This window comes from Haplochromis burtoni, unplaced genomic scaffold, assembly GCF_018398535.1.
Source record: "Haplochromis burtoni strain Fernald_Lab_line unplaced genomic scaffold, NCSU_Asbu1 Contig_223, whole genome shotgun sequence".
Classification (NCBI taxonomy): Eukaryota; Metazoa; Chordata; class Actinopteri; order Cichliformes; family Cichlidae; genus Haplochromis; species Haplochromis burtoni.
The window spans coordinates 715,307-739,904 of NW_024582584.1; the positions used below are offsets into that span (position 1 = coordinate 715,307).

General features: G+C 41.3%; 1 protein-coding gene across 4 annotated transcripts in view; it reads right to left on the reverse strand.

Annotated features, from left to right (window-relative positions):
* LOC102289833 (voltage-dependent T-type calcium channel subunit alpha-1I) overlaps nucleotides 1–24,598 on the reverse strand; it is a 284,041-nt gene that overhangs the window by 52,470 nt on the left and 206,973 nt on the right. For all 4 annotated transcript variants that reach the window (XM_014338250.2, XM_005936824.2, XM_042226696.1 and 1 more), the window contains exons 15-23: nucleotides 24,067–24,154; nucleotides 21,362–21,528; nucleotides 17,376–17,446; nucleotides 16,606–17,104; nucleotides 15,522–15,622; nucleotides 13,594–13,717; nucleotides 12,348–12,416; nucleotides 3,907–4,085; nucleotides 75–201 (exon numbers count right to left, since the gene is read on the reverse strand). In XM_014338250.2, coding sequence (XP_014193736.1) covers nucleotides 75–201; nucleotides 3,907–4,085; nucleotides 12,348–12,416; nucleotides 13,594–13,717; nucleotides 15,522–15,622; nucleotides 16,606–17,104; nucleotides 17,376–17,446; nucleotides 21,362–21,528; nucleotides 24,067–24,154 — 1,425 coding nt within the window. The remainder of the gene's footprint in view (nucleotides 1–74; nucleotides 202–3,906; nucleotides 4,086–12,347; nucleotides 12,417–13,593; nucleotides 13,718–15,521; nucleotides 15,623–16,605; nucleotides 17,105–17,375; nucleotides 17,447–21,361; nucleotides 21,529–24,066; nucleotides 24,155–24,598) is intronic.

A 24,598-nucleotide genomic window follows, 5' to 3' on the forward strand; every position in this document is an offset into this window, starting at 1 on the left:
TGATTTAAAAAAAAAAAGCAAGGCAGAAGATGTTAGGTGGAGGGCAACTTGGACTTGGACACGAATATGTTTACCTGAACACCAAGGATGCCAAAGATGATGAAAAAGGCACAGCAGATGAGGACAATGTTGCCGATGGGCTTGAGGGACGTGATTAGGGTCTCGACCACCAGCTTCAGTCCTGGAGCTCTGCTGATCACCCTGTAGGACAAACAGGTGGAGAGGGATGGAAAGATGAAGAAAGAAGGAAGAAAAAGAAATGACACACAGCATCTTTTAGAAGCGAAAGTAAAAAGAAAAAGAACAACGTGACTGCAGAGCTTTTGTCTAAAACACTGGGGTCATTTCAGTCACTTTTCTTTATGCTGGCATCCCAAAAACTGCCAATAAACTATTTTGTTATCTCAAGAAAACAGATTAATTTAACTCGCCAGCTGACAAAAGAAAATTTAAATAAGAATAAAAGTCTGATTTCTCAAGATAATTTCTCCCAAGGAGATAATTTCGGTTTTCTCAGGATCCGGGGATAATTATGGAGAAGCCATTAACGTCTTAGTCTGTTTATCTGGTTATCCATGAAGCTATCCAACAGTTTCACTGAGATGCTGCCATTAATCTGACATTCTAGCAAACATCAGCTGCTGAAGTTGATTCCTGCACTGTGCAGCTGGAAGGTGGGGTGGGGGGTCACCACTTTTCCATGTTCAGAATTACAGATCCATTTATAAAACACTTGACTTCACTTTTATTTATCATCCTTCCTAATGTATGAATCTGCGCGGAGGTGTGGAGAGCAGTCAGAGAGAGACAGTTTATTTCAGTAGAACAGTAGAACACTTTACTGATGATAGGGGGAGGCCGTTTCATTAATCCACTGTCCTGTGTGAGAATGACTGCACCTGTGTTGTCCAGAGTGCTACGGCTGATACATTAACTGTTTTATGGTTCGCAACGAGCTGGCCCCAGTGTTTTCTGGCATCTTCAACTCCTCACTGCAGGCATGTCATGTGCCTGCCTGCTTCAAGTCCTCTACCATAATCCCTGTCCCCAAGAAACCTAGGATCACTGGACTAAATGACTACAGACCCGTGGCTCTGACATCTGTGGTCATGAAGTCATTTGAGCGCCTGGTTCTCTCCCATCTCAAGACCCTCACGGCCCCCCTCCTGGACCCCCTGCAGTTTGCATACAGAGCCAACAGGTCTGTAGACGACGCCATCAACATGGCCCTACACTACATCCTGCAGCATCTGGACTCCCCAGGAACCTACGCCAGGATCCTGTTTGTGGACTTCAGCTCTGCCTTCAACACCATCCTTCCAGACCATCTCCGAGGCAAGCTTTCCCAGATGAATGTGCCTGATCCCATCTGCCGGTGGATCACTGACTTCCTGACGGACAGGAAGCAGCACGTGAGGCTGGGAAAGAATGTCTCGGACTCCCGGACCATCAGCACTGGCTCCCCTCAGGGCTGTGTTCTTTCTCCTCTGCTCTTCTCCCTGTACACCAACTGCTGCACCTCCACCCACCAGTCTGTCAAGCTAATCAAGTTCGCAGATGACACCACCGTCATTGGGCTCATCTCGGACGGGGACGAGTCTGCCTACAGGAGGGAGGTTGAACGTCTGGTGACCTGGTGCAGCCACAACAACCTGGTGCTGAATGCCCAGAAGACAGTGGAGATTATTGTGGACTTCAGGAAGCACACAGCCCCACTCCCCCCCATCATCCTGACTGACACCCCCATCACCTCTGTGGACTCATTCCGCTTCCTGGGTACCACCATCACCCAGGACCTGAAGTGGGAGCCCACCATCACCTCCGTCATCAAGAAAGCCCAGCAGAGGATGTACTTCCTGAGGCAGCTGAAGAAATTCAACCTGCCAACACGGACGATGATGCAGTTCTACACTGCAATCATCGAGTCCATCCTCACCTCCTCCATCACCGTGTGGTACGCTGGAGCCACTATCAGGGACAAACAGAGACTGCAGCGTGTTGTGCGCTCTGCTGAGAAGGTGATTGGCTGCAAACTCCCATCTCTGCAGGACCTGTACACCTCCAGGACACTGCGGCGTGCAGCCCGGATCTCAGCTGACCCTTCTCACCCTGGACACAGTCTGTTTGACCTGCTCCCCTCAGGCAGGAGGCTCCGGTCCATTCGCACCAGAACCTCTCGCCATAAGAACAGTTTCTTCCCCTCTGCTGTTGGACACATGAACAATAACCACATGACTGTCCCCGCCACTAACACATGACCCTACGCTGTGTCACTGCATCATTTCATGTTTGGCACTGATCACCACCTGCACTCATGTATATATCTTTCTACGTAGCACTCATAATTCTTATTCTCATGTATATATCTCATGTATATCTCATGCACATATCTTTCTTTCTACATAGCACTTTAATTCTTATTGTTTGCACTGAAGCACCGCAGCAATTTCCTAATGTTGTAAACCTCAACATCTGGCAATAAACCCCATTCTGATTCTGATTCTGATTCTGAAATATGAGCAAGTTCAGAAGGAACTGAATTCATGCCAGGGTCTTTGATAAAGTGAATTAGTGATGAGTTACACTTGTGCATGAATCTCAATCATGAATAATAGCCAAATCTTCTCTCTCTCTCTCATATATATTATTGCTGTCAATAGATTACAAAAATTAACTAAAATCTTTCAATTTTCTGTAATTAATCGCGATTCTTATATAGCGCTTTTCTACTCTATCTGAGCACTCAAAGTGCTTTATACAACTAATTCATTCACCCAATCACACAAGCACTTTTTCTAAACTGTTTAGTCTACTGTTAGTAGCTGATCTGCTCTACCACCTGAGCTACAGCCCCCCCCAATTACCTATTCAGCTCACATGCTTTGCAATGTGCGCTCGTTTACAGGAACATTCCTGGGATTCTGAGTCATTCTGCACTCCAGGTGCGTTAACGTATGTATGATATATATATTATGTTATTTTACCTATTGTATATATATATAATATATATAGTATTATATATATATATATATATATATATATATATATATATATTCATTCCTAGGACTGCGCTCTTCTGGACGGAGATCTCGGATGTTGTTCCTGGGATCTGTTGGAGCCACTCGTCCAGCTTGGGGTCACTGTTACCTTTACCTTCCACATCTTCTCCAGCTCTTCTCTGGGCCCTTCGTTCTTCTCCAGCTTCTTGTGTTCCTTCTTCCTGATGTTGTTGTCATTCAGTATCGCTACGTCTATCACTACGACCATGTTCTTCTGTTGTGCAGCACTACTATGTCTGGTTAGCCATCACCAATTTGTCCATCTGTATCTGGAAGTCCCAGAGGATCTTAGCTCGGTCATTCTCCACCACCCTTGGAACAACTGGGACTTGATAACCAATCTCAGATGGGGGTGATGATATCTCCCCTCGGACCTGTCGCCCTGAGTCCCCCTTGCTGCAGCATTTGTGTTGTACCTCTTATTTTATCAGTTTCTCAGATCACTAATTAGGAATTTTGTCCCACTCTTTTTAAAGCATTTCTCAGTCCTGAGTCTGAGATGTAGCTCTTGTTTTTTTGCAGTTTCTCACACTGCTTCCTCCTGGTGAATCGTTCTTGCAGTAAAATGATGCAAAAGTGCTTGTGTGACTGGGTGATGGAAATGATTCCAAATTGTTTGGAAATGGTCTCACAACTGTTCCTAGATACAGTCCCTTTTTATGAACAATGTTGATCAGGTTTAATGTTTCAGGTAAAGCTACCTAATCCTAAGCTAACTAAGCTAAGTGAGTATTATTGATCTTCAGATTGCAAATATTTTCCTAAACTGTCCTTTTCCTTTTTAGAAACCATCCTGATGGGGCATGCAGTGGGGAAATGTGAAAAAATGACTGAAAGTCCTTCAAACCTGAGAGGACGGAGTGTCCTGAGCAACCTGAGCACACGGAGAACCCCGAGGATCTTAGCCCCACCCGCCATGGACACTACGATGTCAATCAGAGACACGAAGACCAAGAAACCATCTAGAATGTTCCAGCTGCTTCTCAGATAGGCAGTTTCCCCCAAATACAGACCCATAGACACCACCTGGGGAGATGAAGGGAGAAATGATGAGGAAATGCAGAAGTGAGCAGATGTACACAGGCACACACACTCTTTGATATTCAAATTGCTTACTTAGCTTCTCAAACAGGTATTTCATTTCATATTGGACAGGAGAAGAGACTTAAAAAATAAAGCAGTTGGTATGTAAGCGAAACTGTGGTTAGAAGGGACACAAGGAATGAAATAAAAGGCAGTTATTAAAAAGAAGACCAGGCAGAAATCATGAGCATACTTCAAAATAGGAGTAGAATAAAGATTCCATAATGAAAAGAAAACCCTATTTGTTTGTGCCGTTAATCAGCTTTCATGTTGACACTGAATCTTGCTGACCACTGTGACTGGAGCAAAAGTCTATGAATAAAACTCGAGGAAAATAGTTTACAATTTCATTTAGATGTAGAGTAGTCTGCACTGCTGACAGTGCAATGTGCTACTTCAGCAGTCTGGCCAAATCTTCTTATGTCAGGCATTTCCACATTTCGGCTTTACTAACTGCCCGGACACAGAAGCCCAAACATAAACAAGAGATGTTCGTCGAAATCGAGGTATGAACATCATGCAGTTGTTTTTTCTGGTTGATTGTTATATCAACTTCTAGTTACAGCAAGATGGGAACTCACAGTCGTAGGAAAACTCCTGAACTACAAAGAAAGGAAACGAGTGAGGTGGGTGGGGAAGATCAAGAATCTTGTATAAACTGTGGGAAAACTACCAGCTGGTGGAATGAAAGACAGACATAAGGGCAAGTGAAAAGCCCCTGAAGTGGCTCAAAAAGACATTTGAAAAGTTTGGGGGAGAAAAAAAGAGTTGACTTTCAAAGAAAAGTTGCGTGGCAGATGGGTGTAAGCCACATCATTTGACACCTGTCAAATGCTTTCATGGGATGGAGCAACTTCGGTGTTGCTGTCATTTCACAGCAAAACTTGCGAGACGCAGAAAATATCACTAGAGCCGGATTCTGGAACGTTTTTTCATTATATTCTGTATCAAGTAAAGTCTTTCAGGCAGAGCATTTATTTTAGTATTTTACTACGTTGATCACTGAAGGACAAACAACTCCAGCTGCTTATCTCAGCTGTCATTATGTGTCCACACCACATCAAGTTATCGATGCTTAAAAACATTTTTTCTGGTCAGTCTGTGCTGTTTTTGCCACTATTAGCTGTGAGGAATGGGTCACTTTTAAAGCCAGGCTCAAGTGGCTTCACCAGGAATTTAAATTTCTGGCATTTTGTGGTGGCATCATTTTCTGCCTCAAAATAAATAAATAAATACGTTTAAAAAAGAAGAAGAAGAAACTTAGTGTCACTCAGGACAAAAAAAATGGTAGTTTGACAGTTTTACACCTCCAGCCTATCATAGCTGTGTCCAACAAGAATCGCCCAGCTCTTGTTATTAGAGCTGGGCGATAGAACGATAACGATATGTATCGCGATATAACTTTTACTCGATAGAGAAATTAAGCTATCGCGATAGACCTCGCCGCTCTTGTCCTCAAAAAAAAAAAAAAAAGGTCAGCCAATCCAAATTAAGTAGCGCAGAGCCGAACCAATCACAGCCGCAGCGTCACGTCGCGTGACTTGTTACGTACAGCACAAGTGCCAAGCCGCACGTGTGTTTGTTTGGGAAGCAGCCAGCGCGTAATGGAGGAAATGAGTGTGACCGAGTCGACCGAAGAGAAAACAGATGATGGTTCCAATGCCGGAGAGATTGTCGAACGGAAGAGCCATAGAAGTTCCGTAGGGTGAAGGTATTTCGGCTATTTCAAGTCTGACAAAAAACAGAGTAGCGTGCACTGTAAATTGTGCCGAAAGCAAGTCTGGAAATACAATAAACTGGTGCATGCGTCACACTGTGCGCCACGTTATTGTTTCGGTGAAATGAATTTCTACAATACTGTTAATTCTACTCTCTGCAGTGTTTAAATGCTTACATATACACACAGTTACTGTCCCTCCACACATACGACTCGGTTCTGCTTCTATGCCCCAGCTTTGTTTACTTTTTCCCACCGAGGCTTCTAGACTTCTGATTGGCCAACATTTCTGCACGGTTAGGAATCTAGCGCCACCTGCTGCTTTGGCATGTTCATAGCAGCGTTTTCCTTCATTTCTGCCTTTATGTGTGGACGGGATTATTTTTTAAAACGAAAACGGAAAATCTCCGTTTTCAAAAATACCCGTGTACGTGTGGACGTAGCCTCAGTCTCTGACTGGAAGCGCTAATTCGTCATTCGGCTTTTGTCAGACTAAAGTAACTGTTAAAACTGTTTGAAAAGCTAAGCTATACAACAAGGAGAGATTGAGAATTTCCTTTTAGTTCTCAGTTTATTTGATATTGACAAAAGTTAGTCAGTTTTGTCTGTTCTTCTGTAAAACAAACTAAGATTTATTTTTAGAATTAATATTTTGTTTCTAAGTGGAATTGACAATTTAGTCTGTTTCATTTGTTCTATTTTGAAACTTAAACGCTTTAGCGGCTGCCTTTTGTGTAGTTTGCAATATTTGCCTTTATTTTACCCTGTTGAACTTCATCCATCCATTCGCGTCCGCTTAATGGATGAACTTATTATGGGAAATAAATATTTAAATAAAAACAAGCTGCTGATTATTTCACATTTTACTTGTGAGCAACGGCACATTTAAATCTCACAAATATAGTTATTTGGCTTATATCGTGATATATATCGTTATCGCCTGAAATGAAAAAAAAAACAAAAAACATATCGCGATATGAAAAAATCTTATATCGCCCAGCTCTATTATTATTATTATTATTATTACTTATTACTTGTTATTATTACTTGTTACATACACAATATGTAAAAATTGTGTATGTTTCTGTTCTGTGTCTTTGTGTCTTGTGTCCTGTTTGTTTGTATATGTGTCTTTCTTGCTGCTGTTACACCCAAATTTCCCCTTGTGGGACAATTCAAGGATTATTCTATTCTGTTTTGGCTGGAGCGTCACATCAGTACATTACATGCAGCTTCATCTCTTTTTAGTTCATTTTTAGGGCTTTTTCTCACTTTTATAAGACCTGGGCTGCTGGACTTGGCCTTGTGGCATGTGGTCGCCTGCTTAACCACTGAGTGAAACCAGAGCCCTAATTGGCACCTTTAAAATTCACCATTACAAAAACTCAAATGACAGAAACAAAACAAGAAACACACTAAATAAAAATATGGGAAGCCTGTCCTTCAGCTAACGTGGTGTAAATCATGACTGTGAGTATATATTTTGGGCATTAACACAGATGAGATATGTACAGCAACAAGTTGGTCATGTCCTCTGTCCTCGGTCTATGTTAATGCTTTGAGAATTACAAAACAACTGTTATAGTATTAATAGCAGCCAGCAACACTGAGGCCCCCGTGGGACTACTGGAGTGCTGTGGACCTGCCATTAAGCAGATTAAATACGATAATAAAAATGATAGTAGGTCTATTGTCAAAGCATACTTGTCTCCTCTCACAGCTGTTATCCAGCTCACAGCTTTACAGTAAATTCATTTCTTATTTACACTCAAATTCCAATTGAAATTTAGCTGAAAACGCTGTAATTGTTGCTACAGCGTTTTTTAAATGGATTGTTTAAAAAGGAAGCTCTAATGATTACACCTACAGGAGCTGCTCACACACAGAAACCCAGGTCATGAAGCCCCCAGTGCACATTTTCTGTGCTGACACTCACAGAATCAGAAACCCTTTAAACAGAGCCGGTCTGGAGTTTCAGTACTGGGGTAACTGGGATCTAACAGCTGTATTAGCCTGTCATGGATTTGAGCCACAGTAAAAACACAAAATACTTTAACACAATACTTTAACCATAATGATAAGCTGAGCATAGTTTTAGTACACTATTTCACACTTTAGCCTTCCCACACTACAAACCAGCTCCTCCCTGAGTGTTTGACAGAGACACTGCTGCCTGCTCTGTTCTCGCACTCTCTTAGGCTTTCCACAAGTGTACATGAAACAATGAGGAGTTCCCCAGAGCCATCTCCCTTCAAATTGAAGTCATGTGCCAGCACACATTAACAAGTTAAATGACTTATTTCCAGTTTTTCTGAAGATTTATTTATTTATTAAAAATAACATTTTTGGGGGAAATAGTACTCAGGTCCCCTGATACAGAACGCTCACATGCTGTTTTGGGCAACTCCTCGTTTCTCTAAATTTTCATTAATGGGGGTGTAGAGTGCAAAGACCCACAGGAACACAATAATTGCTACATTAATGGGAAAAATAGCAAGTTGAAATGAACCTGAAATTGCCTTTAATCTTTCCTGGCTGTGCATATCTCAGTCCACCTTTCAAACTGAAGGATGTTTGGCGCTAACATTAGTCTGCTAATACCAAAAAGAAGAACAACTTAAGAGTCCTAATGGAAGGAGTTCTGACAAGTAAATGCTGTGAAGATGCTGGAGAGCACTTTAGTAAATGGCATTCATTGTGCCTAGACTCGAGATAGAGACATATAGAGAGTCTTATGTCAGGATATAGCTCAGAAAAACTTGCTGAGTAATGCTACTTAGAGCTAAGAAGTCTGCCTGTTTTGACAGAGTTTCTTTCAGCCTTTGTTAGTGACCTGCTAAGAAAGTGTTACGAAGCGGCTCTGAAAGAAAAAAAATTGCTAATGTGTAGCATCAGCTTAAAGCTTGATGCTGTTCAGTTCAGAGCTGGATGTGCTGGGAGAAGCAAAAAAGAAATAAAAAAAAGAAAAGAAAAATCAATCAAAAGGGGAAATTGTAAGGAATATGAATCGTTGCAATGAGAAAAACAAAACAAAAACACAGTGACTTTAAATTGGATACATAAAAATAAATCAGTCCTATAGTAGTTTACAGAATTACAGCTGATTCTTACACTGGGTTTAGGGTTAAATAAGGGATTAGTTATGCAAGCACAATTTATATTAAAGGTAAGGTTAAAAAAAAAAACGATGCCAGTGTCATAAATCCTTCCCGGAGTAATGAAAACACAGTCCTCTGTGTGTGTGTGTGTGTGTGTGTGTGTGTGTGTGTGTGTGTGTGTGTGTGTGAGTGTGTGTGTGTGCGTGTGTGTGTGTGTGTGTGCGTGTGTGTGTGCGAGATAGGGAGAGGAACTGGGAGGGCGAAAGATAACAGATGTACCCCCTGTTTCTAATCAGAGTCTGATGTTCAAGGTCAGGCTCGCCGTGTGCAGGTAACAGTGTTTACACTGATTGCTGCTACTCATGTATGGGCTGTGCGCAAGTGTGTGAGTGTGAGGAGATGAGAGCGGGTCGTGTGTGTGATGGGGCATGTTTAGAAAAAGAAACTGTAATTAGTGTGGTTGCTTGATTAGAGCTCCACTGAGAGAGATCAGACTGACCAGACTGGAACAACAGATTAGACAGCAACAGGAGGGGTGGGAAAGAGAAACGGAGAAAAGATGACGGGAGGGTGAGACAGAAAAGGACAAGACAGTCTAATATGACGTTTTGCTCAAATAATTATAAAAAGAAAAAGCAAACAGCACTACAGGAAATCTTTTTTTCCCCTCTAAGTAAGCATTAACGGAAATGCAAAGACAGAAAAAAACTGTCAAAAGAGGAAAGAAGACAGAGGTGAAGACCTTCCCCAAAACAGTCAGACGTCACCCATCCAATGCTGGCAGGAACAAACAGTGTAACCAGAGCGACAAAACAATAAACAGTGTTTACACTTTATGGGAATGCAACTGAATAAATAAGTCTGTAAAGGGCAGGTTTGTCTGCTGAGATAAGAAAACATAGGTCTGCTCAATATGGTGACGCTGGAGTTCATAGCTATTATGAATGGCCATGCGCCAAGGCAATGTGGAAAAGTGCTTGTGTTGTTCTTCTCACTTTCATTTTCTTAAAGTAAACTATGTGCTCAGACAGAATAAACACTGCTACACATACATCAAGGAATACAAAGTACATCTAAAATAAATCTTACATATCCAACAAATACATCCATTCATTCGCTTCCACTTATCCTTTTTCAGGGTCGCTGGAGCCTATCCCAGCTGTTATAGCTGTATCCCCGCGAGAGGCGGGGTATACCCTGGACAGGTCGCCAGTCTGTCGCAGGGACAACACACATTCACTCGCACATAGTGGCAATTTGGATTATCCAATTAACCTATCCCCACAAGTTGCATGTCTTTGGACTGTGGGAGGAAGCCGGAGTACCCGAACCCACGCAAACACGGGGAGAATATGCAACCTCCACACAGAAAGACCCCGGCCTGATGGTGGAATTGAACTCAGGACCTCCTTGCTGTGCAGTAACAGTGCTAACCACCGTGCCACCGTGCTGCTTCCAACAAATACAGCTGAACAATAATGTTATGTGATCTTCAGAGACTAGTTCTCTGATTTATGACAATCCAAAGGGCAAAAGACAAACTCTAGCAGTCAAACCTGAGTACTGAGTATTTCTTCTTCAGTCACCTTTCTCACTCACTATGTGTTAATACAGCGATCCCGGTCCGTGAGTCTTTGGTACCGGGAGAGTTCAGGCTCGTGTGTGAAATTTATGTTTTTGCGGGTTTTTTCCCCATTTTTTAGAGTTATTTTTTATCGTTTTTAACGTTAACTCGGTTTCCCTGGGTCTTTTCCCATGTGTTATGAATAAATCTTCTTTTTTTTGGTACAGGTACTTATTTTGTTGTATTTATCTGCCACACCTTAAAGGCCAGTTAGTGAAAATATTGTTGAAAATAAACCAGTCCATGGTGCAAAAAAGGTTGGGGACCACTGTGTTAACAGACCTCTCTGCAATGAATCATATCTGTTATTAATCTCTGTCTCTCTTCCACAGCATGTCTTTTATCCCGTCTTCCTTCTCTCACCCCAGCCGGTCGGAGCAGATGGCCCCGCCCCTCCCTGAGCCTGGTTCTGCCGGAGGTTTCTTCCTGTTAAAAGGAAGTTTTTCCTTGCCAGTGTCGTCAAAGTGCTTGGTCATAGAGGGTCATATGATTGTCGTTTTTTTTTTCTCTGTATGTATTATTGTAGGTCTACCTTACAATATCTATCTATCTATCTAGCTAGCTAGCTATCTGACCCTGAATGGATTAGAGAAAATCCAAATGCAAAATAAAACCAGACTTGTCTACATAACTCTTATTTTTCAGTCATTGTGCTCTGTAGTGTAAACACTGTTAAACACATATGCTTTCCGTGAGAGGCAACACTCACCTCTCCATCATCAAAACACTAAAAGATGGAAGATCTGTTTGGGAAAAATGGTGTTCCAAGGTGCAGCCAGGCTGTTCTGGCGACATGTGCAACGTGAAGATTTCACATGCTGCCAGAACAGCAGCTGTCTTCATTAGTATTTTAAAGTATTTGGAAAAGGAAAATGAGCAAGCTCATAACACATTTGAGAGTGCAAATAAGCAGCACATGGAAAGACAAAAATAAAGATCCACTAATTAAATTACAAAGGAAGGGCCTGAATTTGAAATTAATCAAATGAATGTCGCACAGAAGATAAAGAAACTGAAGAGCGGAGATTTGAACGAAGGAATGGAAGTTAAAAAAAGAAAGAAAAAAACTTGAAGATGTACGATACATAACAGCGAATGCAGCTCAATCTGGGGCAGCTGCATAAATGTGCACATGTGAACTCTGCGCTGCTACAGCAATGAGATGATCTCCACATCATTGTGCTGCACATGCCCTCATTATCCCTGGTAATAAATAAATCACTACAGGATTTCTACTATTGCGGAAAAGGCCTGAAGACACATGGGCCTCAATAATGGATGATGCCATGTCTTCTGGACAGCAGATCAGTGGATTAAAAAGATAATGCGTATGTGCACTGGTTGATTGGAAGGCCAGGAGCAGCTAAAGGATAGCTTAAGAGTGATAGCCTTCTAACTAACTTCATTATCTGGATGTGCATCGCTAATGGGGCATGTGCAACTGATTAATACGTAGGTTGCAGAAAGAAGTAGGAAAGGAAGGTAAAGATTTATTTTTTAAGACAACAGTGGAAGAAAGAATCCACAGGATGAGACAAATGTTTTAAAAAAGAATACAAGGTGGACAGTAGCATGGAAATGAGATGAAAGACGAATGATTTTGGTGAGAAAGGAGACGAGAAGATTTCAGGAAGAGGGAAAGACAAGCAGAATAACAGAGATGGACTGAAAAAAAGAGGAGAGACTGGATAGGATGTCAAAGAAGGAAACCGAGATATGTAAGGAAGGCATAAAACAGCAAGAAAAAAGAGCAAAAGGGATTTTACCTTGAGAGTCATCTCCCCAACAAAGATGGCAGTAAAGATGTAGTTGGAAATGGTAAGAAACAGTCTTTCCTGTAACAAAAGGAGCACAGAAAATCAAGGAGAAACTGTTTGATTTATTAGAAAAGAAGAGAATGATTAAGAGAGACAAGCAGAGGTGGCAGATTAAAGCCAGAAAAAGCCGTTTAAGAAATGATGAGAAGCTTTTAAGAAGGACACGAGCGAATCAATGTTTGTCACTGATCGCATTAGTCAGGGTTTTGTTAAAATTCCATCAAAATGAAATGCCAAACAAGTAAGAGTTGCTGTGCTTTAATTCGAAAGTTTTCATTTCACTTGATCACTTTCCTTGCAAAGGGCTCACTGTTCAATAATTCAGTGTTGCTTAATTACAGGAAGTGGCTTGAGGCCAGAATGCAGTAAGAACTTAAAGTAAGTGGGATTCTGATACTGATTTTTCTATATTTAACTGCTTGTTGTCAACGAAGGAGTGAAAGGTACTTTTACCTGGATGGTAACAATTCCCCTGCTTTATTTGTACGTTCATTTGCTCTTTGTAAGCGAGCAGTCTCTCATTTTTATGACGGTTTCATTTCAATGGAGAAAGACAGAATATCACCAAAAAATGATAAAAAGCCCCACACTACATAAAGTTACACATCCCTATGGTGAAGCACGGAGGAGGAATCATTATGCTTTGGGCCTGTTTTTCTGATAAGGGTACAAAATGACTTCACTGCACCGAGGGTCCAAGTGCCATAAAATCCTGGATGAGAACTGGCTGCTCTCAGCCACAACATTAACGCCAGATTGTAGATAGATCTTCCAGCATAACCTAAAACACACCACCCCAGCAACAAAGAAGCAGCACGTTAAGGTCAAAAACCTAAATAATTTAGAGAGTTCTGTAAAGAGGAGTGGGCTATCCTGAGATGCGTGCAAATCTGGTGACCAACTACAAGAAATGTGTTACTGCTGTGCTTGCTAACAACGTCTCTCCACCAAGCACAAGTCATGTTTTGTTTACTTCTTTCACTCAATGACATGCAAATCGTTTTAGAATTTCTATGTAAAGTATCTTTTTCTGGATTTTTGGTTGATCTATCGCTCTTCATTAAAATGAAACAACCACGTGTACATATAAATCTACAGACACACACATACACAGCATGCTTCTTGCTCCGTTTAGTACATGTTGAGTAGTAGTATTTTGAAATATCCACCATGAATTCAAAGCGATTCCTCTTACCAGGCTACCTTGAAGAATCTTTGGCCTCTCCAGAGCCACTGTGATGCAATTGAGGAATATGAAGGCCAGCACCACGTAGTCAAAGAGTTTATGGGCAATAACAGATTGGCAGAGCAGTCTGAACCTAACAAAAGGAAAGCAAAGTTTGTGTTCCTTTGTTAAGATATGTCACATATAAAATTATTAAGGAAATTATTTTATGAGTGAAAGAAAACATAATTTTATCTTTTTGCAGTATTTCATGTGATGCAAATCTAGCAAGAGAACTCATCCATAACACAATTTCATCACATTGAAATCACCTGGGTTTTTTTCATTGGTCAACATCTTAACCCTCATAAAAAGCTGCAAAGTTCCTTCCAACTACTATGGATCTTATTAACCAGTGTAGGTTATTTTTTATGTAGATATATTAGCATGAATGAAACTAGAATGAAGAACAAAGTAAAAAAAAATGTTTGGCCTCATGATCTGGGGGACAATACCAGGAGTTACCAGACTTTATAGTAGTTATTTAGCACTAGTTCACTTGTTTACTTTTCCCTTGTTATATCTTCAGTATCTTGAGTACTAGCAGTTGTTTAAATAGCCTGACCAGTATTCAGGGGACTTGCACTGCACATTTGTGTGTTTGCTCCAAAAAAGTTACAGGAAGGGTGCCGGGTTGTCAAAGTGTCAGCTATAGAACCAGTAAAGAAAACATGCGGGTCCAGAGTGAAGCCCTCACGCACCCAATCTCACGTCATCTGCAGGCTCTGATGGGAACTGAATACACCGACTGCTGCACTCGCTCTCTTGGCGAGGAGATCGATGTGCTAATCTGAATGCTTTTCCTCAAGACCTGGCAACTCTGTCTCTTTATCTATTGATTCAAATCTGGCAACTCTGTCCCCCCGATATTGATCATCACCAGCGGCTGTGTTGGCGTAAGCACTTACCCTACCCGAGACACAACTTTTAATGTTGGTTTCTTTCTCCTTCAGTATGTTTGCCTCTATTGCTTGTTAGAGTGAACACAAATGATCTTGACAAAACATGTGCACTCACACACATACACACGCTTACACGCTCCCACACGGACATATGCAAAGTCATCCAAACACATGTACAACCAAGCAACAAGACTTTACCGGCGATACGGTCTGACGCCATCCTCACACACATACACACAGCCTTTGCTTGACAGATGGCACCTGCCAGGATGCCAAAACACAGCCCTGGGGCCCGGCTTCCCTTAAGTGGCTATCAGCACGCAGGGAATCGAGTGAGTGAGCGAGTGAAAGACTGAGTGATTTTTCTTTCATGTTGCTTTCAGGGAAGTTTCTACCGGCAATGAATTGAATTCTGACGGAAAACACAGCCCAGACTAACGCTCTGTCTTCAGAAAAAAAATGCTTTAGGAGGAGAATAACACAGTGACATCACTTTAACAAGCTATTTGTGAAACCAGGAGTTTTCTCTGTGGAAACAACACTCTGGCTATGCATCTTGTTGTTCTTCTACATTATCCAGCTAGAGCTGAAAACATTCGCAGACGTTTATTTTTCAGGGCCATTGGTCTTGCTTGATGAGCCTTTTTCCCCACACCCTCTTTGTCTCCATAGAGCCTTGGTAAAACCACTTTGCCAGAGCAAACAATTACAAGTATTAGCACATTAAGAGACATGCTTGTCTCTTTGTATGTCTCTCGTTAAAAGGTTGCATTTGTTGTACATTTCAAAGCCCACATACAGAATGTTTTGAATTCTACAGTCATTTAAAGAAGTTCATTCGGGAAGATTTCTTTTCTCAGTTTAAATATAAAAAGCTGAAAAAAAACACGTCATCAGGACAGCGTTCGATCTGCGTGACCGACTCTGGTTTGGCAGCACATGCAAACAACCCTGTCATTAGATTTGAATTTGCACCTAAATCTGTGTTGCACTCACTTATTCTGAGGGGAGAACATGTAGACTGACCACTCCTCTCTGGTTTCACACCAGTCTGGCTTATACACCTCCATCATCTTCTGGATACGGAAGCACAAACTCTTAAATTGGAGAGGAGGGAAAATACAGAAGAGGAATTAGCATTGATTTCTCTGAATTATTAGAATATTGATACTTTTCTGGTCAGAATATATGCCGTATTCTATCAGGAATAGTGCTATATAAATGCAATCCATTATTATTATTATTATTATTATTATTATTATTATTATTAATATTATTATTATTATTATTAATATTATTAATATCAACCAAAGTAGAATACATGAATTACTATTCTCTAAGATGGCTTCAGTGTGTTTGTAGACAAAGTAACAGTAAGTGCAAAGTCACTGCTGCCACAAATTCCTGCACCAAATCCTAAAATAATGATGATTTATGTCTTGTTTTGGTTTTCAGTATAATCAGGGCATTTTGGGAAAACCTCTATTTATATAAAGAATCTCTATTTATCGACCACAAGCAGCATGACTGAGCAAAGCCCCGAAGGCCCTCTCTTATTTCACTGCAGAAACAACAACAACAAACACATTCTCGACTCCTTCGTTTCTCATCTCTACCTGACACCTTCTGCACCACCTATAGCATTACCAAACTAAAGTGGCACCATATTATCTTAAAGTTTGTGTGAACTAAGCAGCAAACGTTGAAGTTAGATGGTTAAACTGCTAATGATGGGTTCAGCACCATGAGCTGCTGTTGCTAGGGTTTCTGAACTTGACCCATCCACTAACATGACAATATTATAAATACTGGAGCAGAAGTTGGAAAGTTACTATAGTCACCTCATATCATTACAGTCTACAGTTTGCTATTTAGCTAGATCTTTCCTTCACCAACAACCATGCGTCTTCCCTAATGCCTGGATTTCTTAGTAATAATGAGATAAGGAAGAATTAAGGGAGTTTCTATGGTTATTCCTGTTTATCAATACAGCTATAACAAGGACCTGCTGCTTATCATTGAAAATCGATCACAGTAAATGAACCACTGTGCTTCAGAGAGCTGGTAGTAAACCACTTACATAGTCTGTTTCTTCATCAAGGTCTGTTCTGTCCTTGCGTGCATTGACTTGAGGGAAAACCTCAACCATAAGCTGAGTGTGGGGACCTGGTGCCTTGCCATTACAGTCCCGGTGATCCACTCCTAAACCGCTGCCGGCCACAGACCCTCCTGTAATGGAGCCCCCCGCTCCAGACCCACTCCTTTTGCCAGCGTCTGGGTGGATGGGAGGAAGGCCTGGCGGCTGTCCACCTGCCCGAAACAATTCAGGGAGTTCGAGGGAAAGAGCCCGCCGATCTCTCCTTGCAGCAAAATGCCTGGAGAGGAAAAATGGGGGCGGAGGTGGATGATGAGGGGGCAGAGGATGATGGGAGTGGGCTGGGTGGGAAAGAAGGGACTCCTGCTCTGGCGCAAAGGTGTAGGAGTGGGGCGAGCGGGTGCTGTGCAAGCGGAGGCTGCCTCCCACTGGAGGTAATCCGCTGAACCCATAGCTCCTTCGACCTAGGCTGTTTGAGCTAGACCTGCAGAGCACAAGTGATTAAAGGTACAATTAAAAGGTCATACATATTCATGAACGGCTTGTAAAATGTCAGTAGAACTGTATCAACAGAAGGCGATCAATACTGTTTTATAAAGTTTTATGTGCTAAGCATTTAGACTCGAAGCTAATAGGAAAATAAAATAACATCAAAGGTCTGATGTTTCCAAGGAGGTAATTACAGCTTAATGGTTCTGGAAGTTCATTAAGGCAACAGCTGGAATCAGTGGTTGCAACTGAATTTAACTGTGTACCTGCGACTCCATCCAGACTGCGGAGGGAACGGACGCCCCCAGTTGTGGTAGTTGGAACTGCGACCGTGGCGCTAAAAGAGAAACGCAGCATTTCAGAGAAGTTTCTGATCCACTGAATGTCTCTCAGTGAGGTGTCAAAGACCCAAACACCCCAAAATTAGCAATGACAAATAAAAACTAAGTCCTAAAAAAATTGTTCACTCCTAGAATTTAATATTTTTAATTCAATGGATGATTGTATCACCTCTAGAGCGATCGACTTTTTTTCTGCAATGACTTTTTCGGCACTTACAGTATTCCAGCCAGAGACTAATGTCACTAAAACATTGGTTAAAAGGAAAATGGAACGGAAACAAGAGCGCGGCTGTTAGTGTATGTCAATTATCCACAAATTAAACAACAAATATAAAACAGCTGAACAAACGAAGTATAAATTGAGCTTTTTAAAAATAAGATTGCAGTGCACTGCAGGTTGTCATCTACTTTAATATACAAACCCCAGAGTGCCAGTTCCACTTAAAGGAACACCAACAGTTCTTTTTGTTTCCGCATGTCTAATCCTCTGAGCCTGATGGTTCTAATTATATGTTTTACCCTCGGAAATGTACATGTTGCCAATCAAAACCCGAGCCAGAGAATCTATGCATCGTCCTCTAAATAAACTGTAGCGAAGCATGAAAGCTAAATGTTAAGTAACACTTGAGTCCACACAGAGCTGCACTGCAGATCGCCCAAGAAGAACGGCGAGTGACAGACACCAGCTGCTGCCTTCACTTGCAAGCATATTGTAGCAGTTACAACTTTCTGTAAATCTGATCTAAAGGTCACTGGCTATAGACAGTTGTCATCAAAGCAAACAAATAACCACATGAACAATACATTTATATCACACACATTAGATTACACACATCTACTGCACAGTTAAACAACATGCAAACACTCTACAGGAACGTTTGTGTTGAGGCTCATTCTTTTCTAGCAATATACAACGTTAGAGTGATGAATTTCCATCACAGGCGACAAACACATCATCTCATAGTCTGAGTGTCATTTCGTGGGGGAAAAAAATAGATAAAAAGTGGTTCCTGACAAAACTTCAACCAAAAACACAAAATTTATACACAGCTCTCTCGAACACTTATTAGTTGAGTGATGTAACCGGTGCCTACTGATATCAATAAACCTGGAGTGCTGTGAGAGAAGAGGAGGAGACTTCACAGTGAAGTGGATCTCGCACACCCACCGTGTTTAACATCGTAACCTTTGCGGTTGCTAAACCACAGACTTTCATCTCACATGATTTCACTGCCCTTTTTTTTTTTATTACTGAATCACCCTTCCTGTTTGTCTCCATCACCATCTCTCTCTCTCTGCTCCGTCTTTTTTTCCTCCCCTCTATCTCCCTGTCGCCTTTTTTCCCTTCTTTCTCCCACAGTTTCTCTGCGGATGAACAGAAGAAGGGAACAGTCAATTAATAGAAGTTACCATGGCAACTGTATGCCGAGCCAGCCCTTGTAGAACTGTTTCAGTTTTTCTTCAGTTCTGGTTCAGTGGACACAACAATACGGGAATTCCTGCTGTGGATTTTTGTATACTATATATATATATATTACTGAATGTTTACAGGATGGTGCAAATAAATTGTCATTTATTAGCCATAATTGCAAGCTTTTTTCACACATAAATGTCACCCATAAATAAATGGCAAAAGAGTGCTATGAAATATAATTCTAAGATGCCATATAATAAGATTTGCAAGAATGGGCCTACTGCATGAGGTGTGGTCATAAAGTCTGCTTGCAGCATGGATGCTATTACTATTGGTGCTTCAGATACATCAGGTCAAGAGTGCAAGCAGCATGCACACAGGTTTATTGACTTTCAAGGGGTTGTGCACAGTGAATTCAATTCATTTCAATTCAGTTCAATTTTATCGATATAGAGCCAATTCACAGCAGCGGTTTTCTCGAGGCACTTTATATTGTCTCTCCTGAGGCTGCTCGGGTGGTGAGGGGGAAAGGGATGAGAAAAAACAAAAAGAGAACACAGAGACACCGTGGAAAAATAAACAGAACAAAACTAGTGCTGCAAAAGACAGGAAGTGCTCAGTGTAATCATGGGAAGCAGCATGACTAAGGTTCACCTGATCCAGCCCTAACTGTGACCTGTTAGAAAGGTTATTGCTCCTAATACCTTTTCAACATTCAAGCACTCAGTACTGAGTTCTCCTGTTGTGCTCAGTCATTTGAGGATCAACATTTGGCCAAAAAAATGAGCCCAGCTATGGCGTGCGGCCCCTGCTAACAGCACACTGACATCGTTCATCATGTGCCCTCGTGGCCAGATTTAGATCCTTTCAACTTCCAAAAATGAAATTAAAGTTCAAGAGTTGGTATTTTGACACACTAGAGTTCTTTTGCCTCTTTTTATTTTCTTGCTCTTTACCAAAAGAGGTGAAATCCAATACACGGTGGGCCATATTTGTTAAGTTTGCAGACAAAACAGGCACTGCGTCTCTTCCGAGTAGTGATGACCCTGCGGTGGGGGATTTCACAGAGTGGGTAAGCTGTCCTTCTTGGACATGAATGCATCAGAAACTAAAGAGATGGCGTTTGTACAGCAGAGTAAACACCTTTCCACTTTTGAGCTTCAGGTGGATGCTGTCTAAAGAAAAGCTGACCAACAAATGTACTTTTATTGCGAGCTTCGTGGTTGTTATGTCGGCAGAACCTCTGAGTTTTTTTTATTCTCATTTTTTAGATTCTGGTTGGTCAGGCGGTACAAGTCACTAAACCTCAAAACCAAGAACGGACTGGAAGATGTGACCCTGAATGACCTCCCTCTCTTGTGTAAGGTTAGGCCCAGTCACTCCCAGCCAACCCTCATCCAAGTAGTTCAAGCTGCTTGGTAGCCTGCAGGTCGGGTCTCATTTGGGTCAGCTGCCATTATTCTTTTAAATAAATAATTGTTTTTAATGGTGATATTTTATTCTGGACGTCTTATTTAGTGTTCTTAGTGGTATAATTATTGTGTTTTTATTGTTGGCTTGATGCTTTTGTGGTTTCTGCTGACCGTACAACAAATTGCCCCTCAGGGTTAATTAAGATCATTCATCCTTGATCCTTGAAGTGCTCAGAAAAGGACTTCAAGATCAATCTAAAAATAGCATCCACGGTCAAGGGATGATCTCCTTAAAGGGGTGGGTTACAGCGTACTAGCGGCGAGTGGAGTGTTAACATGTGCATCATACTTACAGATGGGTGACTCATGCTAAACATGACACGTGACGTGAAAGAGATGAAAACAGAGAGCCTAACATCAATAGCCCATGGTAATGAAATACTGAACATTAGATCTATGAAAATGAAGGGAAGCGGAATTTATAATAATCTTTTTAAAAACATGTAAATGCTATTAATCGCTGAATGAATGATGACGGTCATTCAAAGTTTCATTCACCCTGGTCCACCTGTTAAAGAGGAAATAAGGTTCATCCAGACATATACATACATAGAATAAAGTCATTATACAGGGTGAACCGAGACATCTCAGTATTATTATATTATATTATATTATATTATATTATATTATATTATATTATATTATATTATATTATATTATAGTCAGTATTTTAACATTCATTACAAGCATCTGTGTCCGTAACCTGACATAATGAAATACATTTCAAATGAATTGAACTACACATTCACTGTGATGGATTGCATATTTTGGGCCAGTTTAAAATCTGTAAACAGACATCGTCAACGCTAAATATAAACTTGAAACCAAGGCGTTCTGCTAAAGAGGAAAACATATTTATCATTGTATAAAGCCGCAAACAGCTCATAGAGTCATAACAGGAATGGTTGAAAAGTGCTTGGAGGCAACGTAAACCATAAAGTACACATGATTTGTTGAGAATAGGCTGAGAAGTTGTGTTTACGTGTGTGCACGACCGTCTGTGGTATGACAGTGTGATAAAGTACCAGGGAGAGGGAGCGTCTCTCCAGGCTGCTCTTGCCCAGGCTCATAACGCTGCTCTTTCTAGAATCCATGGTGAAGCTCCGCCTCTCCGAGGAGTAGGATCCCCTGGGTGCTGAAAGGGCACCCAGCTCCAGGTGGCCGTTTGGTGTCAGGGTGCAGATCCTCGGGTCTAGAATGGAAAATAGCAGATGGGTTAAAAGTGTTGTGATAGCAATCCAAACTTCCCTCAGTCATAGTTTAATGCCTGACTGCTAAGACATGAGAAGCTATTCTGATATACTTACTCCAATTTCAGTTGATTTCTGGGATTCAGTCATAAGACTGCAATTTTTTTCTCATAGCCGACACATTTCTTTTCAAGCTGTCTCTGGGTGCCTTACATTTACTAAATTTCCATTCGAAAACCTCCAGGGATGGAGACACATAACAAAAACAAAATAATAAAGAAACGGCAACATGAGACACTGGTATTACTGTGACGGCTGTAACCAACAAGCTGAACTTAGTTCTGCTCAATATTAATTTGATCTCTTTATAAACTGCTGGGGATAATAGCAGATGTTACAAATAGGCTCTAATTTGTGCTCCAACCCTGTCCTAAATAAGTTAGAAACCTTATACTGTCAACACTCTTAAGTTGGTTATGGGTGATATAGGGGTGGTTTTGGAGGCATATTCATATTCAATTTGCAGGTGCACAGCTGGGTTAAAAATGAAGGCCAAGTCTGAACACAAGTGTGGTAAATTCTACTGATTAGCTATCTACTGGCACCTGCACATTTAGCCAGGTCTCCTGTCTGCTGTGATCCCAAAGCAAAATTGTCATGAAAATGGCTGTGTGCAGGCAGGAGAGGACCCAGAAGCAGACTCGTGGAAATGGGATGTAACTCAAAAACGTCTTTATTTACAGAAGGGGAAACAAACAATACAAAACTAAACTGGGAAAAACTAGTTAGCTAATCGAGAAACACACAGAGAATTCCACACAACCACGAGGGACGATGCGACACGGAACTGCGAGGACCGTAGGAGCACACAGGGAACACAGCTGACACGAATAATGATAATAATGAGACTGAGGAAGAGCAACACAACATGACGGACACAGACGGAGACTATCAAAGTAAAACAGGAAGTACAAAGAGACGTACACTGGAGAGGGAGAGAGAGCATGAGGAGCACGAGGGAGAGAGGCAGACATGACAGGCTGGGGAAAACAAGATGGCACAAGAACTCATACAACCATGTAAACGCAGACACCCAGGGGGTGGACAGAATAATGTAGGAAACCAAGATAATCCTTAACATAATGCAAAAAAATGACAACAAACAAAGGAAACTTAAACGGCTGGGCCAAAAGGACCCAGGACCATGACAAAAATAGTCTTTAGTGGTTGATGACGTGGCTATGTTGTTAGCACTGCTCTGGAGCTTTTGTTTCCCTGTGATGGAAAACTATCTCATGTCTTTTTATAAACCCTCTTTAGTGACATTTATGAATCATTGGAGCCTACGACAGTGGTACACTGAACTTTTAATGAGTGTCTTTGCCTTGTCTTGATGTTTTTAAGGTGTTTTTAACCAAAGATAAAAAATTCTGCAATCGTACACTTTTAGCTGTTCTCTTTGGTCTCAGAGGTCTTTTTGTGTTGCTGCATTCCTTTTTTTTAAGAATACACCAGATTGTTGATTTGGCCACTCCTGACGTTTCTGCTCTCTGATAGGTCTGTTTGGGCCTTTACCATTTAATAAGGGCCCACGTCAGTTGTACTTGTGTCTTGGGACTCCACACTAAGAGTTGCAGTGACCTTTGAACATAAAATACCTATACTTTCTCCTATTAGATATTTTAGTTTTCATAATTACCTATTGTCTTTTAAAATATACTCATTTCATTCTCGAGTATTAATAAACTTAAGAGTTTTCAAGAGTTATATGGATTCATATGAACTGGTTGGATGGATGGACAGACAGGGACAGACAAACAGGAAACAGATGCATTAGAAAACTTGATGTACCCATATGAACAGGCTGAAGCCAAACAAAGTGTGATGGATTGCATCTATTCAGACAGGATAGAGGTATACTTTTTTAATTTTGCATTTTTAATCTTGCATTTTTCCCATCTATGAAGACGGAGTCTACAAGCTTCCCTTTTTGTCTGCACCGCAGTGCAGAGACCAGATCTTTTGTGCAAACTTAGCCCACTCAGATGGTATAGAAGCGATCCTCCAGCCTCTGAACTCATATTTAATCCTCTCTGAACTGCATTGTTTGTTGGATCTGTTGAGGAAGTCTGTACTGCTTCAACAATTTTACTGTGAGGCTGGATATAGACAGATCCCATTCATCTTTGTTGACTACAGGCTATTTTCTGCAATTTTACAAGTTTTTAAGCTTTTGGCAAATGCTTCCGTCTTAGTTTGAGTTGAGCACATTTAACCTCCCTTTGGATAAGCCTCAGTGAAAAACAAAGAGCTAAAATTCGATGAGCAGGCAGATTCTCGAGCACGTTGTTCCCTTTTGAGATAAATGATGCAGTATGTGAATTGAGGTATTAGCGTTAAATCCTTAAAAATAAACATTTTTAACAAAACCAAACATTCTGACCTCATGCATGTCGATCTTACTTCAGGCCTTTTTTAGCTGAGCGGTACTAATAACATGGCAGCTGAGTGTAATCAGAAAGTTTGGATGTTACTCTTACCAGACAGCTTGATGGAGTCACGTTTTTCACTCTCGTCAAAGTTGGAGGAGGAGTGATCATCATCTGAATATGAACGATTTGCATCACCCTGTAGGTAAAAAAATCTATCAGACAGGACTCGTGGTCTAAAAGATTTTTGTCACAGATTTTTTTTTTTTCAGATTTTGTCATACGCCAGCCTTTAATCTCCGGGGCAAAACAGTGCTCCCTCACAACAGCTATCAGATGTATTTAAACATACTATCAGACAATCTTAGATCGACGCCCCTCCTCAAGGATAAGTCCGTAAAACCCTCAAAGTACTGACACACTACTCCAGGAGCCCTCTCAGACTTGGTTAAGACCAATGGGATTTCCCCTACAGTCTTCACTGAGGGAGTAAATTGGCTCAATAATCCCTAGTGTGTCGCAGTTGTAGACCCAGAACAGATGAGTGGAGGAAGGGGAGCGAGCTGGAGGAGAAAAGGCCGACAGCGAGAGAAAGGAGAGAATAAAAGGCAGGAAGAGAGACAGACTGAATGACTGATGGCAG